We start from the raw sequence: 27,841 nt of genomic DNA, 5'->3' as shown, positions 1-27,841 counted from the left end.
AACACTTAGGTTTCACTAAGAGTTAAATCTAGTGCCCTCTCCTTTCTGTTCAGTTCCACCCCATTAAATGTGAGATATGTATTGAATCAGTGTTAAGTTCTAATTGGGAATTAGCTTTAAAATACTTGCTTTGTGATCTCTAAATATGACAAAGTGAAGCATTTACCTTTATAGAAAAAGAGGGGCAACTTTTTCCATGATAAAAGGACTGTAAAAAAATTTTTTTGCGGAGATAGCTATGTGTACTAATTGCCTGAAAAATGGAATTGTATATTTTAACAGTGACTACTTTTAAAACTATAACCAACAAAATGGAAATATGTATTATATGTGGAAATGTTGCAAGTAATAATCTAATGTGCTAAGAAACAACAAGTATGGGTGCAAGAACCTATTCTCATCTGGACAGCTGGACTAAGAGAGAAAAAATGAGCTGCACTTTAAAAAACCAACTTTACTATATATGGTTGTTACAAAAAGTTAAAAAATAGCACTGAGCACCCAGGAGTACTACTTTTTCATTACTTTTGGAACTCTTTACAATACTTAAGGCAGATTTCTCAAGGTAGAAAGGCTTAACATGATCCAAATTCAAAAATCCATTTCTCATATTTCTCAATGTCCGCAGCAGAGACTGATTTTGAAACTTTTTTTAAGGCCATTTCAAAATCTTCCATTGTTGTTGGCATGTGCATTTCATCTCTGGAAAGATTTCTGATTTCTTCTGGCGTCAAGCCTTCAATACGCCTTCTCATAGCCATCAGTGAAGCATCTCTGTTGATTAAAAAAAAGTGTGCCTTTAATGAGAATGCAGAAATGCCAAATAACACTAAAAAAACTTGATTGCTTATTTATTTCTACTTAAAATCTACCCAGTTCAGAGTGGCTTACAGCATAAAAACAAGACAACGAACTCACAGTTCAGATAACAACTTAGCAATAAACAGATGGCAGGGCCAGGAAACACAATATCACATACATGACAAAGGCTTCCAATCACTTATCCCAAAGCCTGGGAAATTAAAACAGAAACAAAACAGATCCTTAAGCCTTCTGAAATGCCATAAAGGTAGAAACCTCTCAAGTTTCAGGGAACTTCATTCCCTTCATGGCAGGTACCATGAGAGTTTAAAAGACAAATCAACTAAATTGTGAGTGGTTACTTTGACTTTTAGTAATACCATTGGAAATATTTGGATAACATGGTATGTAATAATGAGAAGATCCAGCTCTTTACACAAATCAAGTTCTTTAATGGCAAACATAAAGCATAGCTTCATCTTTTCAAATGCTGATTTTTGGCAAAAACATCAAATGACCACAGGATGCTGCAAATAGCCGTAAATGTGGGTCGGTTGCTAAGCACCAAAATGCAGTTATGGGTGCTTTGGGTTCTAAATACGTGGGTGGGGGGAGGGTTTCTGTTCTAAATCTGAATGGTTGCTATGCATCTGGCCATACCCGTATTTGAATCCAAAGCAAAGAAAGTGCACTGTAGGAAGTATGGATGTACCCTCAAAATTCTTGAACTAAAACACTTATTTTCCCGGGGACTACATGGCTGCTGTATGAGTGTAGAAAAAATTAACTGGTTCTCTAAGAAGGCACCAACAAGCATACCTGTGATCCCTCTGCTTGAGTTACTGCCCCAAGCAACAAATAGAAAGTTTAAGGAAGATGAAGATACAGCAATTTGAAGATACAATGAAAGTAATGGTATATTTTCAATATACAGAGTTGGATTTCTTGGCCCCTATTTCTCTGTTCACCTTGATAAGAGTCACAAAGTGAAAAGAGCTGAATTGTAGAAGTTTGGATATGTAGAATCTATGATGAACTAGATGTTTTTCTCCAACCCTCATCATCATTAACCATTGATTGTATTACTAGCTGTTGTAAACAGCATCTAGGGGAGTCAAAGATTTCTCATCCCAAAATAAAAATAAGGCAGTAAATCGAACAAGTTAGCAAAAATTGAGAGAAGCAGGAAGCAAAGTGAGAAAATGACTGAAATGGATAAGGAGATGAAATAATGATTCTGCAAGGGAAAAGGAGGAAATAGAAGGGATAGAGAATTATAAATAATAAAATAGGCAATGTGGTTGCGTTTTTTTAAAGTTAACCAGAATATAATTTGTAGTGTGTAGAATGATGGGCTATCAAAAAAGATTAAAGAGTATATAAGTATCTTGAAAAAATGGGCAAAAAAAGTAAAAAGAGACACAAAATGAGCAGCAATAACCCAAGGAGAAAGGAGGAGGAGTGGGAACACAAGCACTGAACCAAAGCCAGCCAGTATAGCAATCTTTAGGATCAGCTTCAAAACTTACATTGACATAAGAATAGGATGCTTTTCTTAGATGATTTCCTTGCCAGGCAGCAAAATACCTTTATTGGTCCTGGCATATCATTTTACTACTCGGGATTAAGCCAATCTGTCCATACTAATGAAACTATAATAGCTTGAAGTAGAAAAACGATCTCTAATTTGGCCTGTCCAATATCATCACATTAAGTCATAATGTTATTTGATCACACTGGCTGGGAAATTCTGGGATTTAAAGTCGATACATTTTAAAGTTGTCAGAATTGAGAAACACTGGCTTAGTATAACCTACACATAAACTGTTTCAGTATGGCTTTATCAATCAAAATCAAACAAGTTTTTTTTAAAAAAAAAAATCTTATCCTTCTCTCTTTTTTTTGACTGCTTTCTTTAAATCTTTTACAGAACCAGTATTTGTACTGTAATGGGAGTCCTTTTCCATGGTATAAGATTAGAGCTAGTTCCTTCAAAATAAAATATTAATAAAACAATAAAATAAAAATAATAAAAATAAAATAAAAGCTGTGCAGTTTTCACATACCTGCACACATTGGTAATGTCAGCTCCAGAATAACCTTCCATATTCTGTGCAATAGTGACAAGGTCAACATCAGCAGCAAGTTCCAACTCCTGTAGATTTATTCTGAGTAGCTCCTCTCTGCCTTTGGCTTAACAAAAAAAAAAGTAACCAAAATGAAGCATCCTTTAACCCTTGAATAACATGGTTAAAATTGTTTCAATTATATAATTCCTAATTTTAATTAAAGTACCAACATCTTTAAACAGAACCACTTAGTTTGTTATCCTAGGATCTTAACCTGCTACTTAAGACTATGCAGTTGAATGTAAGGGTAAGGACATTTTTTCTAAACACCTCCTGGAAATATTCATCATCAAAATCACTGTTCCTGCCTCCTAGAAATGGCAATGATCAAATATGCATTTGATATTAAAAATTCAGGATGTGCCAACTATATTGGATTTTTTTTTAAATGGAAGTTTATACCTGATGGCAAAGGAATATAAATTCTTTTTTCAAGGCGACGTCGTAATGCTTCATCAATATCCCATGGAAAATTAGTAGCAGCAAGTACCATCACCATTTTGGAAGGATCATCATTTTCAGAAGCACCTCCCACTCCTATTATTAGAAGATAGGAAAAAAATTAGAAAGCAGAACAAAATAATATATGTTCAAGTTTGCAAGTCAGAAAGTTATCATTACATTGAAGCTGAATTTTAATTACCCACTTTCATGGAAACAGGCTTGAATTTTAATTCAAATGCTTTATACTAACGAGTATTCAATTGCTGATAATTTGCAACATTTGATATCTAGGTAATTACAGATACCATCCCACTATTCAAGTGCAAATAAAAATACAAAGCTATTGCAAATTAAATCATCTAGGCAGACTAATGTCAAAATATCTGAGACATTCTGGTTTGTGGATTGGTTTTGTTTTTTGCTGGACAGATATCTCAATATATGCCTCTTACACATTTTATTTGCTCATACAATTTCTACCGCTGCCCATGTCAATCCAGTTGACTCTTGTTTCCAACTTTCTGCAAGTGTGATTTTACAAGAGAGAATTTGAAAAATCCATGTGTAGATTCTAATACGAGTGTCAACCAAGTTGCAGGTATTATTTCAAACATTTTTTTAAAAGGCAACCAAATTTGTTTACACAATCTGAAGAGTTCTAATTTAACAAATTAAATTAGAATTTGGGATTTGTAAAATATATGTGCCATTTCCAAGAACCAATTTCCTTGTTAAGCCTTTCTCCTTTCATTTTTGCTCATGAATTCTTGTACTGTATTTGTATTTGTCTACTCTGTTTTACTAATCTATGTTCTGATGCAAGAATTTTTTTTAAATTCTAAATAATGAAAATTAAAGTACAAAAATAGGCCATTTATCCATAAATGCAACCAAACTAGAATTGGAGTTGTGGCCTTGAGTAGCAGCATCTCAGACTGACTGAAAGTTGAAATCATCACTGAGTTTGGAAAAACACCAAAGCATACATTTGAATGGATTTTAGTGTCTTAGTGAGCAGGTCATAATTTCTAATGCTCAACTGCTACTATAATATTGAAGGGTCCTACTTTTTTCTTAATACACTTTCAACTAAGCTTGTTTACCATCCATCTGAACAAGTAATTCTGCCTTCACCCTTCGGCTGGCTTCGTGTTCCTCAGAAGTTCCTCGACGGCTACAGATGGAGTCAATTTCATCAATAAATATTGTTGTTGGTGCATAGAACCGAGCCTGGAAATATAAAATGGTAAAGGAACATTTAACTAAAAATTATTCCAACAAACTACTCCTGTTCTAAAACAGTATTATCTACAGTAATGTTACCAAGTAAATCAATTCTGGAATGATTTTCAGTAGGAAAGGCTGATCTTTTTTATCCACTACAGTCCCAACCTAGATTACACTATCCCACTGACACATTTTGACTTCAAACAAGCAGTAAGACAGGGCAAATGCACCTTGTAAAAACTACAATTAGAGTTATGTGTAATTTGGCTTGGCATCTTCTAAGTAACAGACTACACTATTATAATAATAGCTGTGTATGATGGATATAAATACACTGTCATACACTATCCCAATGGAATAAATTAGTACAGCATAAATTGCCAAAATGTTAACTTCTACCGCAGGTAGTGTCAAATTACAATTGGGATCGGAATCTTGGTCTTGGAATTAAGTGGTCATTAAGTGAGATCTCATGTGACTTTGCTCAGTGTCTGGAACTTCTAGTTGTGGTGGTTAATAATCAGCTGGGTTATTAGGTGGATGGAGTCAAGAGCTGCCTGCCAGAGAGAGCTGAAACCCTCTGGAAGGCAGCTCTTTCAATCATCCCCCAGAGGCAAGACGGAGTCTTATTGGCAAGCAGCAGCTATAATGTTTCGGATTTGTTTGGGAAGAAGACCTTGAAAACACACAGGAATGCAAATACAGCATTTTATTAAATCAGCTACCCACTGAGCTGGAATAGCATAGTACAAAACTATTTAACTTCTGGTAAATCTGTATTTTATAACTGATCACACTCAATCTGATGGCTATTTTTGAATAATTTCCCCATAACAGTCAGTTTGTGAGCACAACATGAATTTAAAATTCCAAATGTTCCCTAGTCCATAAACTGCCTATTCTATTTTGTGCTAGCATCCTCTCCAAAGGCTCAGTGACTTTGAGCCAATCACTTTTTGTCAGCCCAACCCACCACACAGGATTGTTGTTGTGGGTAAAGCATGAGGAGGAAGTCCCAAAGGTGCTTTTTCAAGAGGCAACTGAACTTCCTGGTTTGAAGATTTTTAGCTTCTCCCCTAAGTAGCTTCAGTCAGAGCTGAAGAAGCTGCTTGGATGAGAAGCAAAACATCTTCAAAGATAAAACAGAAAGTCCTGTTGCCTCTTGAAAAAGCACCTTTGGGACAACCATGACCTGGATGACTGAGAATCTCCATAGAGTAGACATTTAGGAGGAGGAAGGCATATTAGGCAGGCTCAGTGCCCTGAGTTATATATTAAAGAGCCAGAATAAAAATACATTAACACGAATAATAATATTCCTGTATCAAATCTTAAGACAAATCAGTAAATCACCATTTCAAATAATAGGCGAACAAGCTTTTCAGATTCTCCTCTGTATTTTGAAGTGAGTGTTGCTGATGATATGTTGAAAAAGGTAGTTTTGCATTCAGTAGCTACAGCTTTTGCAAGCAGTGTTTTTCCAGTGCCAGGAGGACCAACCATCAATACACCCTGTTTATAAAGATATCAAGAAAACAGCACTGATAAGAATATTTGTTTAAAAATATCTACTATTCATTTTCCATCACAATATAAGAAATACGATATAATTTCATTAATAAGCATTTCAAATATATATATAATTTCATAATTATATATATTATAATTTCATAATAAGCATTTTAAATAAAAGCAAAAGAAACTAGTGTGCATTTAGTAACTTTTAGCAAATAGCAACTCTTGTTTAATTATCCATGTTACACTAACTTAAATAGATTTTATTCTATTGTGGACCAATGTTACAATTCCAGAACCAACAGGTTGTCAGAACATAATCATGTTTCCAAAATGAAAGGAATTTTAATTGTTAAAGGGCATTGTATCACCAGACACTGTTTTACTTACATAGCAAATGACAAGTGAAAAACTTTAGCGATAGTGTAATGGCTTTGCGCCTTAGATTATATGAATTTATTTTAATACTATATAAGCAAAATGCTTTATATGGTTTGTATTATTATTCTGCTGTAAAACCCTTGCATTATTTATTTGTACAGGTGTCAAGATTCCATAGTTGGAATCCACTCTGGCTTATGTTATTTGCATTGTTTCCACCTAGTGCTTGAGAAATCATTAATGGGACTGCATATCCTTGATTTTTTTTCACCCTGGCCTAACATTGAATACAACCCAATGAAAACTATTTTGATGTTCCAGCAATAATTGGGTTGACTTTACCTTCCAGGGCCTTCTGATTCCTTTAAAAAATTCTGGCATCCACATGGGTAAAACTACTGCCTCCTTGAGTAATTTTTTAGCATCCACTAAATCAGCTATATCATCCCTGATGAAAAAAGAAATGAGCAGATTATGACTTGCCACAAGCACTGTATCCCTATTAAATTTCATTGTAATCTTGGCTGAATGCATGATATTTCAGCGTAGAATATTAATATTTTCTATTCAAATTCACTCCACACGAAAGATTTAACATTCAGTTCATTTACATTTTTAAATTTTAGAATTCCATCCTTTTCAGGTGTTACAAAAACCAGAATGTTCATAACTTGAATGCTCATTTCCATCCCAACATTGTTCACTGCTGACATTTTTTTCCTGTAGACATTCATGAATTGAATGTGTGTGTGTGTGTATGTATATACATAAAGGATCATTTTCTGCAGATATCATCTGAACGATGACAGAAGGCGGGCCTATTAATACACCCACAAAGTAAGCTGCCATTTGTTCACTGAAAATTGATCACTTCAGTATTTTATTATAGTCATGAGATGGAAGTGAATAAAATAGTACAGTTTACAACTAGCTCATCAATGCAATCGAAGTGTATCTACAAACAGTAGACTTTGTCTTTACAAATAGTACAGTAAAATTTGGCTCATAGAAACTGAATCATTTTGGTATGACAGCAATACATGTGCACAGAATAAATTGCTTGTTGTGCTTGCAGTACTTTGCCAAATAAGTAATAGTAAACCGACTCTTACGTTCTTGTAAAAATGCAATATAAAATGACATTGACTATGGAAACAATAGATCCTTCTTCATAACAGCACAATCTTAGTTCATAAGGGATTATTTCTCTTTTTTTGTAGCTGCCCTCTACCGGTAGAACTTGGGTAGGGAGGACATTAAGGCATGCTAATGTTATTGTAATTTTTGCAACCTATCCTATGCCATATTGAAAGTGATTTATGTAATCCTTTGAAAAAAACTGACATAATTCATTTTCTGTTTCTAGAAAATGAATGTAAAGTGAATGTCACTTGTTATATAATAACTATAATGACCAATTTCCAAGAAAACGTTAGTATTCTTGGCGAAGGTTTTTGAAATAAAAAGGTCTTATAAATCTTTGCTTATAGTTACAGATTGTCCTAAGCACATACAAGACTGCAGCCATCTTTACTTTTCCATTTGCCAGATAAAAAGATGATGGTGTCTTTCCATTAAAACAGGGGTCCCCAACCACCGGGCCGCGGACCGGTACCGGGCCGTGGAGCACTCTCTACCGGGCCGCAAAGATTTTTTTTTTTTTAAAAATGGCGGCTTTCTTCACCTTCGGTGAATGCTGCTGGGATCGGGGATCAAGGACACAAATGAAAGAAGGGGAGGGAGGAAGCAACCGAAGCCTGTCCTTCTCTCTGGGTCAGCTCTCTCAGTCGCTCTCTCGCTCCTCCACCAGCCCAGGAAGAAACTGCTTCAAAGAAGCGGGGGCTTTTCCTGTCGCCAAAGCGCCCATTTCTCCCCACCCCGTCCACCCGCCCGCCCCGCGCGCGGGGTTCAACCCAGTGCTCTGTTCTGCCTGCCTGCCTGCCTTCGTTAATGGTTGAATCGGAACAGCTTCGGCTGAGTAAAAGAGGCGAATAGTTATTATTCTCAGCCGAAGCTGCTCCCAAACAACCAGAAACTAAGGCAGGCAGGCAGGCAGGCAGAACGGGACACTGTGGATTGAAGCGCGCGCACGGGCGGGCGGGCGGGGTGGGGGTGAAACGGGCGCTTCAGAATAGCTGCGGCGACAGGAAAAGCCCCCTCCTTCTCTCCCCCGGTCCTTGCAAAAATTTTCTGCTTGAAACCAGTCCCTGGTACAAAAAAGGTTGGGGACCACTGCATTAAAACACATCCAATTCTGATAATGAACTTTATCTCTTAACAAAAAAATAACTAAGTGTAGGCAAGCGGACTGATAAATGTTTTTTTCCCCTCAACAGTAGATTATTATGAATAATAATGCTGTTATGTTCCTTGTAAGCTGTAGCTGTAGCTGTAGCTCTATCATTATGTTGCTATTTTTGGTTTCAGGATAAACTGCTCAAACTGCTGTCTCTATTGTCTGCCAATTAAAAGGTTTTTGCTTAACTCAGTTTAATACTAGAGAGATTTGTAAAATCCCAGTGAGTTAAGATGTCTCAGTAAGCAAAGTGTACTTCATCATTTTCATAAATTACTGCCTCAATCAATTATAGCCAGATTTAATTTTCTCTAGAGGCAGCATTATGTATTTCAAGTTATAATTGATATTTCAATTGTAAGAATCATTGATTGTCATGTGGCTATAGAAACTGAATGAATGCATGAATTTATCTAAAAATTATGAAGCTTAAACACAGACCTCACAACTTAAAAGAATAGAGATGGTTTATACTTACCATCGAACATTGGGATTTTGGGAAATGATATCTCTTTCTAGAGCTTCTACTAAGTCTTTATCATATCCAGTGCCATCAAATTTCTTTGGCTCAGGTTCTGAAATATCAGTTGAGGACTTATTCTGCATTACATAAAAATGCTTATCAAACATATTAATATTCCTCATAATTATTCCAGTAACTTGTTTAACATAAGTTACACAACAATAAAAGGATAAAATTTCAAAGACATAATTATATAAAACATATATTTAAAACCTCTGGTGTTTACAACCTTTTGTATAATTGCTTTTAATTTTAATTGCTAAAATGTTTTTGATAAGCAAATATTAGTAAAATACACAACCTTTCGAAAGTCAACATTGTCAGCTTTTCTCCCACCATGGGAAAGCAGTACAAGTTTCCCAGCAAGTCTTCAGGAATCAGAAACAGGCAAAATACCTTTTTACAGGCATCTAAAAATAAGGATAAGCAGCTTGCATTTCTCCAAACTGCTCTAACACTGCACAAAAGCCAGAATTGTTCTACTATAAATATATCATTGTTGCGATCCAATCACAGGTCATACAGATCATCATTTTTCTTTTTGTCTTGGGTCAGTGGTAATATGATCTGGTGTTGGAAGATCACTTTCTGGGCATGGTATATTTCTGAGGATTGGGAGTACCGTATATACTCGAGTATAAGCCGAGTTTTTCAGCCCATTTTTTGTGCTGAAAAAACCCCCTCGGCTTATACTCGAGTCAGATTCCCCTCTGAAAAAAAAATGGTGTGGAGCTCCGGAGCTGGGCAGGCGCTTCCCTGCTTCCGTGTTTCCTTTGCAACTTTTAAGCATGGGGGTAATCGGAAGCAGAAAAGTTCTTGCATGAGGATGTATTTTTTCTTTTTTTAACTGTTTTTAGGGGGGGGAAAAGACCCACCGTCATGTGAGAATGCTCAGACACGAAATCTATCCGCCCGAAAATAAGTGTGTGTGTGTGGGGGGAATTTTAACAGAGAAAAGATGTAGGGAGAAGGCAAAAGCGACGGAAGATCCTTCAGGGGAAACTGAGGGGAGACTCACCCTTGGTCCAGATGAGCCCCCTTCCCGCCCCTAAGGAAGCAGAGGCAGCCAGCAAGGGCAGGCAAGCCCCACTTCACGGACTCTGTCCGTCCTCGCTCCCACCCAAAGCCACGAAGTCCCCCAATCGCGCAGCCCAGAATCGCCCTCCCCTCAGGGGCAGCAACGACGCCCGGTTTTCCCGAGACAAGAAGCTCCGCCGTGCAATGAAAGCACCCTGGCTCTAGGCTCGCGGGCTCAGAAAACAACGCGAGCCGAGGTGGCTTGGCTCCGCTCGGCTTCTCAACATCCGGCGCCGCCCTGTTCTATGTGCCGGGCCCGGCAAGTCCGAGCAGCCAGCACACAGAACAGGCGGCGCCGGAGATCATTACCGCCTCTTTCACAGCACAAGAAGAACAGGGTGGTGCCGGACCATTGGAGAAGCGGAGCAAAGCCGGAGATTAGTAGCTGCCTTTCGGCGAAGAAGCTTCCCCAACCAGCTGGCTGGTCGTCTCCCCCTCGGCCATACAGAACAAGCAGGCAGAGAAGGAGGAGAGCAGCTGGCCAGTTGGGGAGGCTTCTGTGCTGTGAAAGAGGCGGCTAATGATCCCGGCTCCGCTCGGCTTCTCCAACATCCGGCGCCGCCCTGTTCTATGTGCCAGGCCCGGCAAGTCCGAGCAGCCAGCGCGTGGAGCAGGGTGGCGCCGGAGATCGTTGGCTGCCTCTTTCGCAGCACGGGGAGGCCTCCCCGGCTGGCCAGCTGCTCTCCTCCTTCTCTGCCTGTTTGTTCTGTGTGGCCGAGGAGGAGGAGACCGCCGGCTGGTTGGGGAGGCTTTCTTTGCCCGAAGAGGCGGCTGCTGGTCTCCGGCTTTGCTCCGCTTCTCCGATGGTCAGCGCCGCCCTGTTCTATGTGCCGGGCCCAGCAAGTCCGAGCAGCCAGCACATAGAACAGGGCGGCGCCGGAGATCATTAGCCGCCTCTTCGCAGCACAAGAACAGGGTGGTGCCGGACCATTGGAGAAGCGGAGCAAAGCCGGAGATTAGTAGCTGCCTTTCGGCGAAGAAGCTTCCCCCAACCAGCTGGCTGGTCGTCTCCTCCTCGGCCATACAGAACAAGCAGGCAGAGAAGTAGGAGAGCAGCTGGCCAGTTGGAGGAGGCTTCTTGTGCTGCGAAAGAGGCGGCTAATGATCCCCGGCTCTGCTCGGCTTCTCCAACATCCGGCGCCGCCCTGTTCTATGTGCCAGGCCCGGCAAGTCCGAGCAGCCAGCGCGTGGAGCAGGGCGGCGCCGGAGATCATTGGCTGCCTCTTTCGCAGCACGGGAGGCCTCCCGGCTGGCCAGCTGCTCTCCTCCTTCTCTGCCTGTTACTTCTGTGTGGCCGAGGAGGAGGAGACCGGCGGCTGGTTGGGGAGAGCTTTGCTCCGAGGGCGGCTGCTGGTCTCCGGCTTTGCTCCGCTTCTCCGATGGTCGGCCCGCCCTGTTCTTTACTTGGGCAGCCGGGCTCCCGCGCGGCAACAGGCAGTTCCGCCCGGGCTCTGCTCAGGTGTCCGGCTGGGGCTGTCAGGAGTTGCTGCCGCCGGTGCGGCTCCGGTCCCGCGTTGCCTTGGGAAGGGTGGGGCAAAACCAGGAGCCGCTGAGCCTGAGCTCTTCCTTTTTGCCTTTCCCTTCCGAGGCGATGCGGGACTGGGGCCGCGCCCGGCGGTAGCGACTCCTGACGCAGGGGGCCTCCGAGGGGAGGGGAAGAGAGTGACTCCTGCCTCCCTGTCATCATCATCTTCTTCTTTTGGGTTAGTGAATCAATTAAACCTTTCATGATAGTGAGATCGTTTCCCAAATTAATTATTTTTATTTTTGAAATTTACCAGTAGCTGCTGCATTTCCCACCCTCGGCTTATACTCGAGTCAATAAGTTTTCCCAGTTTTTTGTGGTAAAATTAGGTGCCTCGACTTATATTCGGGTCAACTTATACTCGAGTATATACGCTATCTCTCTTTTCTGGTAGTTCTCTTTTATCCATGGCTAGTTCCAGTTAAGGTTGGTAGTTGGCGAGAAGCCTAGGCTCAAATTCCTGTATAGTTCTGATGGCTCATATCTCTAACTTTTTAAATATCTACCTGAAGCTACTAGGTAAACAGATGGCATGAGGAACAGTATCATCAGCATGCAATGGTATTCCTTTATATCTCTCTACTCCACATCAGACAGTTGGTCCTGTTTCAAGTGCTTGCCCAGTCACTTGAGGCCATAAAGGTCTGGATGGGAAGAAACTGGCTTGGACTCAACCTCAGGAAGATGGAGTGGCTTTGGGTTTTTGCCCCTACTGCAAATTGTCATTTTTGACTCTTGACAGGATAGTATTCTCCTAGAGAAAATTGATTTGCAGTTTGGGGGTGTTCCTGGATAATGGGTCCTGCCCAAGAAGCAGGTGTCAATCACTGCTAAAAGGCTCTTTGTGAAGTGGAATCATCTTCTGCACTGGACTGCAAGGACTTGCCCACAGTCTCTCATGTTTCACTAGATTGCTCAATGTGCTCTACAATTGATCCAGAATGCAGCAGTATGCACTAGATTGCTTCTCCACTAGATTACTCATTGTGCTCTACAACTGATCCAGAATGCAGCAGTATGCACAGTCCTGTACACTCCACAATTTGTCCATGTTACATTGCTTTGTGAGCTACACTGCTTCCACTTTCTTTCCATGTGGAATTCAAAATGTTGGTTGTCGTTTTTAAAAACCTGAATGATACAAGGTAAGATTATTTGCATGACTGTCTCTTACTGAGGGTATCTGCCTATCCCACTGGGTTTGATAGGGTGAGCATGCTCCAGACCCGCCTTCTCTGTATCTTCCTCAACAATTTAAAACAGTTTCCTCACTGACATCTGAAGAGCTGCTACCATCTTAACTTTCTGGAAAGCCATAAAGACCTAGCTCATCCCTCATGCATTGATTGGGATGGCAACAAGCTAGCAAATGCAGTGTTTGCGTAGTAATATCATAACTTCTTCCATCTCATGGACTTCCTCCATTTCACATGGACTGGAAGAAGTGCAACTCATACTGTAGTATGAGACTTATTTTTTCCTCTATGTTTTAGTGTTAACTTAATTATCTAGGTGAGATGTATGGTGTAGAAATGAGATAGCTAGATGATAAATAAATGTTTTATTGTTGTGAAATGTCAAGGGTTATTGTATATATGATGGGTAACTATATAAATCTCTTAAGTAAAAATAAGTAAGATATACCCTAATCTGAATAAGCAGTACATTACACTATTATTTGTGGTTTCTCTTCTAAAACATCTTCATCAAACTTCTACACAGGTTCTTTCCACTAGAAATGCTGGTAGGTGAAAGACCAAAAAGAGGCTCAAATGATAAGAGGGATACTTTATAAGATTTGGAGGTGTTGGTTTCACATTCAAGAAACTTACTTTTTCCTCTTTTCCTTTATTTAATGGATCTTTCTTTTCCCGACCACGAACAACTTTGCCTTTATCATTAGTACTTCGGGAAGAAGGTCGATGAAGGACTCTAGCAGCTGCTCCAACCCGGTTATTTTGATTTCTGCAATCACTGCACTGAGCTGACTGACGTTTCCTAGGCCCTGGTGAAGATCTGAATGAATACAAAATGGGGAAAACTGTAAGATATTCTTATCCTAGAATATTTAAATATATTCAAGATTACACCTCCCCCCAATCTCTCAGAATCTATGTTTTGTACAAATGTGTTATAATTCCATAACATTGTTTTTGCACATACTAATTGTTTCTAGAAAACAGATTCAATCATTCATTGGAGTCCTGTTACTGGTAGGAGATAGCACTGAATGCTTCTGGAGTTACAGGTTAGAGGCTCAAAAACAACATGTAACATACTTTTTAAAACATTTTATATTTGAACCCCGTAATCTGCTTTCCCCTCATGGTGTCTCTTACCTACGATCAGCAGGTACAGGCAACGACCAAACTTCTCCATCATGAGCTGGTAATTCCTGATGTGCCGCTTTTAAAGGAGTGCTGTCTAATTTAAAACTTTCCAGTGTCTTCATGATATCCTTCACATGCTTAGCTTCTATACTTATCTCCTGCCTAACCTGATTAAAAACATAAAATACAAAGAAGCATAAAGTTAGCTTGTAGAAACTTGTCAACTTTAAGTACCTAATGAAATGTTGGTGGCTCAGATACATGAACAAATTGTTAACTCTGTAAGACATTATAGAAAACTGATGAGGCCTATTACAGAGAAGCAATTCTGCTGACTATTCTTGCGGGAAACCTTTTAGAAAAAAAGTATAATGTATGAATGCTTTTAAAAATAACACAATTTGAAGTGGGACAATCTAAGAAATGCTCACACATGTACATGGCATATTTCCAAATTAATTACACCAGCTCAAGATAGCAGGTAGCTTTAGATTAACCAAGTAACACTTTTAATCAAACAGGATGCAGAAGGTTGGAGGTGTTTTTGAAGCCAGTTTTATTTTATCTTTTTCAAAGAGTTCTTTCCAACCACAAATAGAAACTTCTGTTAATTATTATTTTTGTATTCACCCTTGTAATTCACTAGTGTTCAGCAATAGGCATGTTTATTCAATTTAGCTCATTGTTTAAAGTGGGGACCAATTGAAATGTTTTTGATTGATCATCCTATTTAATACATGAAGGTAAAGGAACAAAAGCAGAAAATGAAAGCTCACCTGTTGCCATTTCTGTTGAAGATATGTATCTTTGACAGAAGAGTGGTATTTGCTCATTTGGTCAAGCACTCCCTGATAGTAAACCATTGCAGAATCATAATTCCCAAGCAATGCATATTCACGTGCTAGCTTCACATTCTCACTTATCATCACAAGACTCATAGTCAACATAAAGCTAGAAAAAAACAAACATGAAGACCTTCTGTAACTTCGAGATAAAAAGTCGTCAGGGTATAAAATTCAAAAGAAGAGTTATCTATCACTTTAAAAAATAGAAGGGAGAAATTTGCTTATTGTTAATCCACTTTGATACATATTCTATTGAGAAACAATAATTTTAATACTTTAGAATAGTTACATTCTGCCACAAAGTCCTATCTCCAAAGACAAGGCATTCTAAGATAGCAAAGTCATTTGGAATGGTTAAGTAAAAGGAAAATTCATTTATATTGAACACAACTAGTGGAGATTACATGGCCTATATCTATGTAGCCTTCTGGGCAGTGGAGATTACATGGCCTATATCTACGTAGCCTTCTGGGCAGCAATATATGATTGTCATTACTTTCTTCCAGGATATTTTCTGACTTTCAAGTCTAATAAATAGCATAGCAGTTTTATACAAGTGGTTACCAGCCTTGATGCCACTTGGGATCAAACTCAACACATGTTCTAAAAATGTCTCTAACCCCAGACTTTTTGGGGGTGGTAATAAAAATGATGGCCTGACTCCAAAGTATGTTCATTTACCCAGAAAAAGAAAACAGATAATACAGATATCCTGTAGGACAAGAAGTGAGAGAGGGTGACAGGCAATATTTTAGTAAAATGGTGCTTTCTGATGTGACTCAATAGACAATTCATAAATGGTTAAACTCCTAGCAGATATTTTGAATGTGCAGTATATATTTCAAATGTCAAATATGCCCACCAAAAGGCTGGAGAACCCTTGTCTGTTACTTTATATTATTTTGAGATACACAGAATATCTCACCCCTTGCTGATTTATGTTAAACATTCTCCTATGTAAATGAGTCCAGAGCTTTTGCATATTATTTAACGAAAATCAAATTTCACACTTCACCACGAGTGCTATGTCAATATTAATGTCAATATTAATTGTTGGGAATTTTAATTTACAAGGCTCTCAACAAGCACAACATACTGGGCACAAACCTTTATTTTAACAACATAATAAAAAAATCATGTGTTTATACAAATAAAAATCACTTTTAGCTAGATAAAATTAAATCAACTAATCACCCCAAAAATGTAAGAATGAAATGAAAGTCTGTACCAGGGTATGGACACCAGGGCTGTCAAACTCGTGATCTGCAGGCTGGATGCATCACATGCTGGCCATGCCCACCCCCAGTTTAGCAAAAGGGAAAGTCGTGATACATCATGTGAAAACCTGACGTGGCGAGTTTGACACCCGTGGCCTATTCAGTGTTTAGTTAACAACTATTGGGATGAGGAACTGAGTGAATAAGTGTCATGGTTGTAAAGTGTGATGTAACGTGACTGTGCTGACTTACAATGGCAGTTCTAATTATTTCAGTTGCAGGTAGGTGAATCCCATGTGGTGGTTAGGCATGAAGACATGTGCTCACCATTTGTGACCTCCTGCTAGCTTCCCCACTGACATTGCTTATTAGAAACTGGCAATGGTGATCATGGGACCATGGGATGCTGTAACTATCAAAATTGTGAGCTGGCTGCTAAATGCCCCAACTGCAATCAGGCAACCACAGGGGCACTAGGATGATCGCAACTTTGAGGACTGGCCATAATCTGTTCATAAATGCCACTGTAATTTTGAACAATGAATAAAGGCTGGTAAACCGAGGACGAGTAAGAATTTCATCTATAAGTAACTGTACTAACCAGAACACACCTACAAAGGAAAATCTGATAAAATATAATTAACTGTTAAAATAAATCATAAACTTTTCTAATTGGAAATTTAATAATGATGAAGAGATGAGCAACATTTTTTTACACTTTACTTGAGTCCAATCAAAAGAAAGTTTAAAGCATTATAGTGGAAAAAAAAACCCACTGGTATGTATCTCAAAAGAACACTTATTACATTTTGCTGAAAATAAACCTTAATATGTTCATATTGATTTTTAAAATCAGGATCATCATTTTTCAGACAGCTACATTGTGATCAAGTGAGATATTAGCAATAGTATTTGTGATTCTTTCAAGAAAGTTATACTGCAAGAAACAGCAACAAAAACAGCTCCTGAAATTTCTTTCTACAAAAGTAGAAAGAAAACTTTTTCCATCCACATTTTTGGATCTGAGATCATGCTGGCTGAACCTGACTTGAGCACAAAACCTTTGGAAGACATCCCATAATCTTTGCCCACATTAATTCTTATTATCACTATCACTGAAGATCAGAAACCCCAGAGATGTTCTCAACTGGTAATTGAGAAGAAAAGCCTCTTAAATTTGGGAATGAACTATATTGCTCAGCAGAAATGCAGACACAAAATGTATGTATAGCCTTGACAAAGCTGTGCTCTTATTGAAAATTAGCCTCAAGATCTAATCTAAGAGTACTTTGCTTCTGACGCTGATGTAACGATTATGCACAGGGATGTTTTCATTCAGCTTAGATTTTTGGAGATTTAGTCATCATCACGTACACCTTACTCACATCCAGGAGCATTAGTACTCAAATAAAATAAGCAATTTCTAAAACTTTAGTAGGTGAATATTGCTTGAACCAAATTTTGAAATTAGGGGACAGGGTATATATTAAGACAAGGATACACCTGTGCTCAATCTCTCCCAGATGTCCCAACTAATCTCTAGGATCTAACATATCCTGCCTGATAGATTGCTGATTAAACATGGCCTTCTCAGCTAAAATTTTGGAATTTCCTGCTTCAATAACCTGCCTTTCCACTCATCCCAGCACCTGAAAGCTTTATTTTGTTCTGTAGAGTTTTTAGACCACAGATCTGAACAGATAGTATCTTATAGTGATTAAGCTGCTGAGACTAACACTGGGAAGACCCTGCTTCAGTTCCCTCATTCAGCCAAGGAAGCTCAGCAGGTGACTTGATCCAGTCATTCTCTTTTCCAATCCCAATCTATCCCAGAGGGGTTGAGATGGTGAAAAAGAATGTGATGACTGAGTGCTATGTGCATCAACACAAGCTCCTTAAAAAATGCAGGATATCAATCCAACGCAGAGGTCTTCAAACTTGACAGCTTTAAAGACTTTGTGGACTTGAACTCCCAGGATTCCTCAGCTAACATGACTGGAGGAGGAATTCTGGGAGTTCAAGTCCACAAGTCTTAAACTGGCCAAGTTTGAAGATCCTTGATCTAACAAGTAAAATATTCCTTTATCTCCCTTTACAAAGGAGCTTTTGCTCAGGCTATGTTTAAATCTTAAAAATGGCACATTTTAGGTATTTATCATAAGCACTCGGGATAGCCTAAATATTTCTTAAATAGAACAAAACACAACGTAAGAACACCTACACGTATACATACAATCAGTGCCACATTCCCTACATCCATTAAATTGGGGACAGTTGGGGGTCAAGAGCAGGACCTCTTCTTCGGGGAGAAGGAGAAGCGCAAGCAGATCCGACGCCCAAGAGAAAACTGAACCAGCGCAAGAAAAGCTTTCCAAGTCAAGGAGGCCAAAAAAGGCCCGTCGCCTCCCGGGACGCCTCCGAAGGGGCTCCGAATCCGGTCGGCGGATGGGCAGGCGCTTCCTAGCCTTCGGACCGAACGGCGGAGCTCCCCGGCAGACCGCGGAAGCTCAGCCCGGCTCCTCCTCTCCCCAGCGGGGCCTGCACACGCCCCCCCCTCCGCCCCTCCTGCTCCCGGGCACCGCGGCCAGCCGGGCCCAGACAGGCAGCGGGTCCCCGCGCTCCCTCCTGGCCGCCTGGCGGACAGCCCCTTCGGGGACGCGGCCGCCAGAGTCCCGCCAGGCCCGCCGCAGCCGACTTCGCTCACCCTTCCTCCGCGCGGGCTCCTCCTCCGTCCCCCGCAGCAGCGGCACTCGCCGCCACCGCCGCCTCCAACCGGACAGGCGACCCTTCCGAGCCACTCCGGAGCCGTCGCCGCCTCCCGCCGCCACCGGGGAAGGGAGCAAGGGGGGGTGTCCGTGCTTGGGCTGCTGCTGCTGCTGCTGCTGCTGTGGCGGGCAGGGCGGGGAAAGGCGGGATGGCTGGTGAGGATGGGAGGATCTTCCAGGCACCGCCTTCTCCGAACTCGCCTGGAACGGCTCCGGTCCCTCCTCCTCCTCCGCTCGCTGCCAAGCCAAGTCCAAATCAAAATAGTGTCACACAATATGGCGGCCCCTCCAGTTGGCAAGCCTCGCGAGAACTGGCCCCGAAGGCTAACGGGAGTGCGGAGGAGGAGGAGGAGGAGGCGGAGCTCCCGCGTTGCCTCGGTGACGGGTATTGGCGCCGATTTGCCCGGCGCGAGCGGATTGACGGCGGCTGGGATGCAAAGCGGTTCTCTTCGCGAGTTCTCCCAGGGAGTCAACCGGCATGCCGGGCTCAGCGTCCGGGGAAAAGAAAAATGGCAAGAGATACTTCCTCACTGAAGCTGTCGCCCGCTTCTCCTCCGTTAAGCTCTGGTTCGCTTTGCGGATTTTTACCGAAACCGAGAAATGAGGCGGATAGATCACGGAATGCACGTTAAGGGTGCTGCATGCCCGCTAACCGTGGAACTGAGATGCGGGTGTGCAGAACCAGATCGCGGGGAAGGGGAACAGATAGCATACATCGTATCTTTGGTTGAAGGAATGTTAGCACCCACCCCGTCCTAGAAAATTGAAATATCCTAGTAAATATTAAAAAGGCAGAATATTTCCCCTAAAAAGAGTAGAAACTCAGAAGCAGAAACTCACCCCCACCTTTGTTAATGGCTGGGCTATTAAGGCCTGGGCCAGAATACTTTACCTAACAAAGATCTCCAGGTAATTGCAGGAAATACGACTTCAGCAATAGAGTGGTCAATGTCTGGAATACTCTACCTGACTCTGTAGTTTCTTCCCCAAAGCCCAAAAACTTTAACCTTTGGCAGGTTGACTGTCTACTATTGACCTCACCCCTTTCCTAAGAGGTTTGTAGGGGGCGTACATAAGCACACCAACGTGCCTACCGTCCCTGTCTTATTGTTTCTTTTTATTTTTCTTCTATGTATCCATTTCATGTATTCAAAACTATATACTTATACCTATTATCTTGTAAGCAATTGACAAATCAAATAAATAAATAAAAAATAAATAAAAGTAAAGCTATAGCAATTGCCAAAAGCCCTTCTCAGTGCATCATCATCCAGCAAGGCTTAACCATGCCTGGAACTCAGGACAGCCTACAGAGTTGCTCCTGCATGGCCTCATGGGAGTCTGCACCAAGTGAGAAATCAAATAAGTTCCTAACCAACCTAGCTGACAACTTTGTTGTCCAAAAGGTAGAGGGCAAAACTAGAGGGACAGCCATACTGGACTTAATTCTTACAAACAGAAGAAGTGATAGAGGGAGTTGAAACTGCAGGAACCTTGGGTGAGAGTGACCATGTTATACTAGAATTCAACTTAACACAAGCAACAGAACATAATGACACCAGAGTCTTGGATTGTAAAAGAGCTGATTTCAATAAACTCAGAGAGAACTTGGGAAAATCCTAAAGGGGAAAACAACTCAAGAATCTTGGGAAACTCTAAAAAGTATGATCATAGAAGCCCAGACCAGCACAATAGCACTGAGAAAGATAAAAAAGAAATCCAAGAAGAAACCAGCATGGCTGCACAAAGATCTCTGGCAAATTGAAAGAAAAAAAGGACAAGTACAAAAAATGGAAAGAAGGACATACAATTAAGGCAGAATATCAGCAGATAGCCAGAATCTGCAAAGACGAAGTCAGGATAGCAAAGGCTCAGAATGAACAAAGACTTGCAACAAAAGTCAAAGATAATAAAAAAAAGTTTCTTCCAACATATAAATAACAAGAAAAAAATCAAGGAAACAGTCGGTCCACTAAAGAGAGAAGATGGCAAGGAATAACAGGCAACAGAGAGAAAGCAGAACTGCTTAACTCATTCTTTGCATCCGTCTTCACGCAAAAAGAAACTATAGCTCAACCCACCAAAAACATAACTGTAAAAGACAGACCAGAAATAAAAGTTAAAATAAGCAAAAAAAAAAAAAAAATAGTAAGAGAACACCTGTCTGATCTTGATGAAAACAAATCACCGGGCCCTGATGGATTACATCCCAGAGTTTTAAAGGAGCTGGCAGAGGTCATCTCAGAACCACTGCACCATATCTTTCAAAAATCCTGGAGCACCGGGGAACTACCAGAGGACTGGAAAAGAGCTGATGTGGTTCCCATCTTCAAAAAAGGAAAAAAAACACCCAGGAAACTATAGACCAATCAGCCTAACATCAATACCTGGAAGATACTGGAAAAGATAATAAAAACACAGATCTGCCAACATCTAGAAACAAGTAAAGTAATAACTAGCAATCAGCACGGGTTTGTTAAAAACAGATCATGCCAAACCAATCTTATTTCAATCTTCAATACAGTGACTAAATTAGTAGACCAGCAAAATACTGTGGACATAATATATTTAGATTTCAGCAAGGCATTCGACAAAGTAGACCACAACCTACTTCTTAGTAAGCTAGAAAAAAGTGGAATAGGTAGCACCACCACTAGATGGATTTGCAACTGGCTGGCAAACCGTACTCAACGAGTAGTCCTTAATGGGTCTAAATCTACATGGAGGGAAGTAAGCAGTGGGGTGCCATAAAGTTCCGTCTTAGGCCCAGTACTCTTCAATATCTTCATTAATGACTTAAATGAGGGAATAGAAGGGGAACTTACCAAATTTGCAGATGATACTAAGCTGGCAGGAATAGCTAACACCCAAGAAGATAGGCTCAAGATCCAGATGGATCTTGACCGACTAGAACACTGGGCCATATCTAATAAAATGAAATTCAATGTAGAAAAAAGTAAAGTCCTACACTTAGGCAAGAAAAACCAAAAGTACACATATAGACTGGGTGAAACCAGGCTCAATAGCAGTAACTGTGAGGGATCTTGGAGTCTTAGTGGACAACTAGCTAAATATGAGCCAGCAGTGTGCAGCAGCAGCCAAAAAAGCTAATGCAATCCTAAGTTGTATTAACAGAGGGATACAATCAAGATCAAGGGAAGTACTAATACCACTCTATAAAGCCTTAGTAAGACCACACCTAGAGTACTGCATCCAGTTTTGTTCAACACATTATAAAAAAGATGTTGAGACTCTAGAAAAAGTACAGAGAAGAGCAACCAGGATGATTAGGGGATTGGAGGCTAAAAGATACAACGAATGGTTGCAGGAACTGGGCTTGGCTCGTCTAGTAAAGAGAAGGACCAGGGGAGACATGATACTGTCTTCCAATATTTGAGGGGCTGCCACAGGGAGGAAGGGGTCAAGCTATTTTCTAAAGCGCTTGGCCAGACAAGGAATAATGGATGGAAACTGAACAAGGAGAGATTTAACCTGGAAATAAGGAGAAACTTTCTGACAGAACAATCAACCAATGGAACAGCATGCCCTGGGAAGTTGTGGGAGTGCCATCATTTGAGACTTTCAAGAAGAGATTGGACTGCCATTTGTCAGAAATGGTGTAGGGTCTCCTGCTTGGGCGGAGGGGTTGGACTAGATGACCTACAAGGTCCCTTCCAACTCTGATTATCTGTATCTGTATCTGACAACCAATTAGAAACAAGCTTCAATTCAAATCCCAACAAAGGTTATAAAACCCAGGCACTCTCAGCCCCAGCCCCTTTCTTGATCTCTTCCTTCACCTTGAAGCATGTGATCATCCTTCCTTTTCACTCTGGAGCTCCAGGCCATGTGGTCCTGTCCACCATTAAATCTTCCAACCAGCCTCCATGTTTCCAGCGTCTTTTTCCCCACTTGGAACTGAACCCAGAAGGATTTTTCTTCCAACATGGTAAAACCAGATGGACTCAAGAGGAGAGTAAAACAGGGCCCGAGGTTTCTATCCAATTGTTTTGGAATGAGATTTATCCAGTTTTGGATTTGTGGATAGTATTTATTTTACAACAATAGATTATTCTTTCCTTTTTATTCCAAATTAACATTTTCTCACTCTCTGAGCTATCCCTTAACCATACACAAATCCATGATTCACTGAGACTGGAAACTACAGAAAATACATTGAAGCAATAAATAGCTAGCCTTCTGCTATGGTATCAACTGACAAAAGCACAACCAAATATCCTGGCTTGGAAAAGGGACTTAGAAAATTATTTTGATTGAAATAGAAATCCTTGATACAGGAACAATAAATTTTAGGAGTTTAATGCAATACAACAAAACAGCGTATAATTAAAGAGGGCCAGAGGAAGTTATATTCAAATTCTGTTGAGTAATTCAGGTATTTTTATCCTTGTATTTTTCCATAATCATTAATTTTACATGGACTCTGTATTCCAGTATTGCTGGGAATTAACCAATGTTGCTGGGAGTTGGGCAGTATATAATTATTTTACCCAACCTCATTTGCTGGCTACACACAATCATAAATCACAGGGGCACAGCTTGTAGAACATTCTAGGCTAAATGATTGCTTACATTGTGATTGTCATTCACATTCATAAGCAATGTGAAAGTAGATAACTCATCACTAACTCAACCTTTTTTAAAAACTTGAATACTTGTTTATTTACCTCTTTATTAAATTTTCTGGCTTTGCATACAAGACCAAGCCAAAATTAACATATTGTTTGGGTTTACACAACATACTGAGGGATAATCAACCATATTTCACTGTGGTATGTTAAGTGAACCTAAATGCCAATTCCATGGGATAAAACTAGTGATATTCCAAATGGCCATTAGAGTACACAGATTCTTCAAAATATTCAGATGTAAGTTTTCCAGGTTTACTTTGTTTTTAAAATTTACAAAGAACATTTCAAAAATAGTGAGAAGCAATTAATAAAGATGAAGAAAAAACATTAAAATAGAAAGAAAACATGCATCTGTTGCAGAATAGTGATGTAATAACAGTTGCATTTTATACAGGACTTCAGTAAGCAAAAGCTGCAGACATATGTAGTTATTGGGTACTAGATAGACAGGGTCTACTTGTATCAAAATATCTTTGCCATTTAACCCTATTTGCTTTATCAAAAGTGGTCAAATGGCTGTGCCCCAAAAGATCAATCCACTTCCATTTTTACAGTCTCAGTTCTGAGGAGGAAATAGTTGTAACCTAAATCAGAAATACCTAAAGTAAATCTGCACTTATGAAGAGCTTATGATATTCTGGCACAACTCAACATTATTAATGTAAGAGAAAGCGATGATTGGTACCATTGTAGTTGATTAGCCCACATGGCAGTAATTGGGAGAGTCCCCTTTCTTTTTTGTACTGAACTTAAGAGCATTTTTAAGAACATGTTCTTCACCGCAGACATATGGAATGTCTGACCTACATAAGTTACTTGAACCTATTAAATTTGTAACAATCTATTACACTGAAAATACTTAGCTAAAACAACTTCAGGATCCAAACAGGAAATTGAGACCAGTATGATATGAAAAAAAAAATCAGTCATCCTATTATGCCCAATCATGTCTGGCAGTAGGTAAAGAATGAGAAAACTGCAAAATAAACAAATGACTTTTGGTGGGAATGCTACCTTTTAGAGAAATGTGTCAGGCTAATTTATTTGTAGAATCTGAGCAGTTAAATGAAATACCTACTTTTGAGATTACAAGCTGAATAGAAAGAAGCAAGATACAATAAGTCAAAAAGCAGTTAGGATCAAAATTCTTACATTATTCTTACAGTAACTGAAAAGTAATTTAAGCAGCAATCATGACATTTTTACATGTGTGTTGAAGATAGAGGGGCAGATTCCTATTGTTTAATCTGTACTCGTAAATTACATGTATATGTTCTGCAGATTATAAAAAACATTTCTATTAATACCACAAATCTGTCTTTATCCAGTTTATCCAAATTTAGTTAATTTTTAGGAAAAAAAGATGAAAATTTCTTACAGCAGATGAAGGAACCAACATTGTTGAGAACTGTTCATGTAACCAGACCATGATTTATTATGCCTAAATTTTGCCAGTCCACAGCGAAATAAATAAAAAACTCCTAGGATTTTTTCAGTCTGAAGTATTCATATGCTATACAGAAATACTATATTGGTTTATGGAAATGTGATCATAAAATTGCCAACTAAAACAAGTTTTGAATGGAAACTCCATTAAAATTATATCCGTTACACTATTCTATTTTTCTGAGTTTACTGAGTTGTTTATAATATATCACCTTGTGAATTTCCTCTTGATGTAATTAGAAAATATGAGTCAGGCAATAATGAAAAAGTAGCATACCATGAAATGAATAGGAATTTTGTATTCCATTCTTACAGATCAATCAATCATATTTTTCAACATTACAAATTATATCAACTTAAGTCACTGATTTTAAATTTTATTATCCTAACGTATGGTACACTAAAGAAAACTGATTTCAAAACATAAATATATCTGTACAACACTCCAGAAACTTAATCTACTATCAGGTATTACAAGCAGAAATTTGCAAAGTTGATGCATGTATACAGTATGTAAAGACACTACTTTTCTAAAAATAAAAATTTTGTTTATCAGCGGAGTATTTATAATATAAAAAGCATATATAAAATGCAATATAAAAGTTAATTTTGAACAGCACCTTTAAGAAGGCACTCTACTATTAGATTCAAATATTACGTTACAACAAATGTTTCATTTCAAAAAACATATATTGCAGAGAATTTAATAGTACTTTGGGATAACAGCAGTATCTATTATTCCACTCACATTGCATTTTCTAGATGTATCAACAATGTCCCAAGAACATATTTTCCATCACAGCTTTGCACACTGGAAATGAAGATTTGCTTTTAAGTTTCAAATTAACTTTAATCATATGTTCTACTGCTTCTGCTCAAATATGGTAGAAAAGCTCCAGTAAAAGGGCCTGCCCTAAGATGGAATGTAAGAGAACAGTATGCCAATATTTACAGTACAATGATATCATAATAGAATATTTTATAAATACAGTGCTTATGTATATATATATAAAAAAGCAAAGCATTGACATGTTTAATTGAAGACATTTTATTCAAAACCAAAATGTGGAGTTATTTGTGTTTTGTTGAATTCAAATGCAAAAATGAATTTGGACATACTGAAAAACTGAAATGTGAAAAAAGCCAGAACTGAAATATATGCAAAGATAAATGTGGCAAGACACACTACCCTGGATTCATACTAGAGATAACTCTAAAACAAAGTGTAAGAAATCCTGCACAAGAAATCCTAGAAATACAAAAAATGAATTATCATAGGCAAGAATAATAGTAATGTCACAATTCATAGGGAATATTTTTGTTTTCCAAAACAATTTATAGGTGTGTTAGAATATAGTAGTGTTTACATTCAATGAAATAGTATTATTCTAAAAAAGGCTTGAAATACATTAAATTCACGTCAACATGTTACATGAAGCTTTTCATGATATGAATTTTAGCTGTTCTAATTTAACATTGTCCTTCATTAAAATTGAATAATTTTAATCTTGAGATGGCCTGTAAGGCAGAATTTTATTGTTATGTTTCAAATCATTATAATTATACATGTATTTTTCAGCATACAAATACTAACAAGCTTAATTAAAACAATTAATGTAAAATACACATTGTGCTATTACTCCTTAGCGGAAAATAGCAACATATCCCAAAGATCACTTTCTTCAATTTCCATGAAAATGAATGTGTCTTTGATGTTTATCTGTGTAGTTAAATACCTATCAATTTCAGTATAGTATATGCTTAACTTTTGATTGTATTCAATAAGTTAATCAATGAAAATTCTGTTTTCAAATTTACAAAGTAGTTTCCCAATAGCAGATTTATCTGGTTTTAACCAGGAATATATTATATTTCATTGAAAGACAATAATAATAATTTGCCAGTTTAACTGGAAATCCAAAATATTAAACCAAGGTCAATCCTCTTTATATTATGAATTATTTTACAAAGCAAACAAATCTCAAAAATTATAAACTGTACACTGCATTGTCTAGACTCTGGCTCCATATATAGAACCTATTGTTTTGGTGGTAGCTTGGCGCAGGATTATGTGATTGTCTGCAGAATGGTGTGTGAATAGGAGGGCTGAGTATACTAATCGAAAAAAAGTACATTAACATGTTTATTATGCTCACTCATATAAGAAGTACAAGGCTGAAGTGTGGATCGGAATTGAAACAGTATATATGTTAGAAAACATTTTCAGAAGATGGGCCTTTTCCATTTGTCTAAACTCTAATGAAGTTTTAATAGATCTGCTCAAAAGGTAAGTAACAGACATTGCTGCAAAAAGACAAGTTGTACTATTGCTGAAACTAAATGTGTTTGGCCTGAAAAACAGGCCAGATAAAACGTTATTGAGTAGTTACTTGTTAACTACTCTTCTTTTAAATGAAATATTCAGCTTAAATATAATAAACAATAAATAACTGGCTGGAAAAAGAGAGAACTATTTTCTAATTTTTTTATTTAAAAAAAGACCCAGTACATACATATTTTAATGTATGACATTAGAAAGCACAAAATGTGGTGCTTGGAGATTCTTCAGATACAGGAATACAGTACTAGCACAGGGAGCTTGAAATATTTACACAGTGCTATGGTATTTATCTGTAGATTAAAAAAATATTTTGTATTGCCAGGAGAA

The 27,841-nt window shown here is 38.9% G+C and overlaps 1 protein-coding gene across 1 annotated transcript; it reads right to left on the bottom strand.

Moving 5' to 3' along the window:
- Window positions 1-434: 434 nt before the first annotated feature.
- Window positions 435-19,213, bottom strand: KATNA1 (katanin catalytic subunit A1). Its single transcript, XM_026666239.2, has 11 exons — window positions 19,015-19,213; window positions 15,025-15,199; window positions 14,258-14,415; window positions 13,751-13,934; window positions 9,272-9,393; window positions 6,840-6,945; window positions 5,955-6,113; window positions 4,478-4,604; window positions 3,333-3,467; window positions 2,868-2,994; window positions 435-774 (listed from the first exon to the last, which is right to left on the bottom strand). Exons 2-11 carry the CDS (start codon window positions 15,193-15,195, stop codon window positions 576-578), a joined length of 1,488 nt encoding a protein of 495 aa, XP_026522024.1. The 5' UTR covers window positions 15,196-15,199; window positions 19,015-19,213; the 3' UTR covers window positions 435-575.
- Window positions 19,214-27,841: the final 8,628 nt, after the last annotated feature.

Source organism: Notechis scutatus, chromosome 1, assembly GCF_049901735.1.
Source record: "Notechis scutatus isolate UNSWTSFEM ecotype Mainland chromosome 1, rNotScu1.2, whole genome shotgun sequence".
Classification (NCBI taxonomy): Eukaryota; Metazoa; Chordata; class Lepidosauria; order Squamata; family Elapidae; genus Notechis; species Notechis scutatus.
The sequence above is the reverse complement of the archived record's forward strand: the minus strand, read 5'-3'. Positions and strand labels throughout refer to the sequence as shown.

Coding starts and splice junctions, on each gene's coding strand:
- KATNA1 (XM_026666239.2), bottom strand. CDS start 15,195: ATGTTGACTATGAGTCTTGTGATGATAAGTGAGAATGTGAAGCTAGCA. Junction 9,394..13,750: donor ATAAAGGAAAAGAGGAAAAA/GTAAGTTTCTTG, acceptor TATGTAATGCAG/AATAAGTCCTCAACTGATAT. Junction 6,946..9,271: donor CAAAATCCCAATGTTCGATG/GTAAGTATAAAC, acceptor TTTTTTCATCAG/GGATGATATAGCTGATTTAG.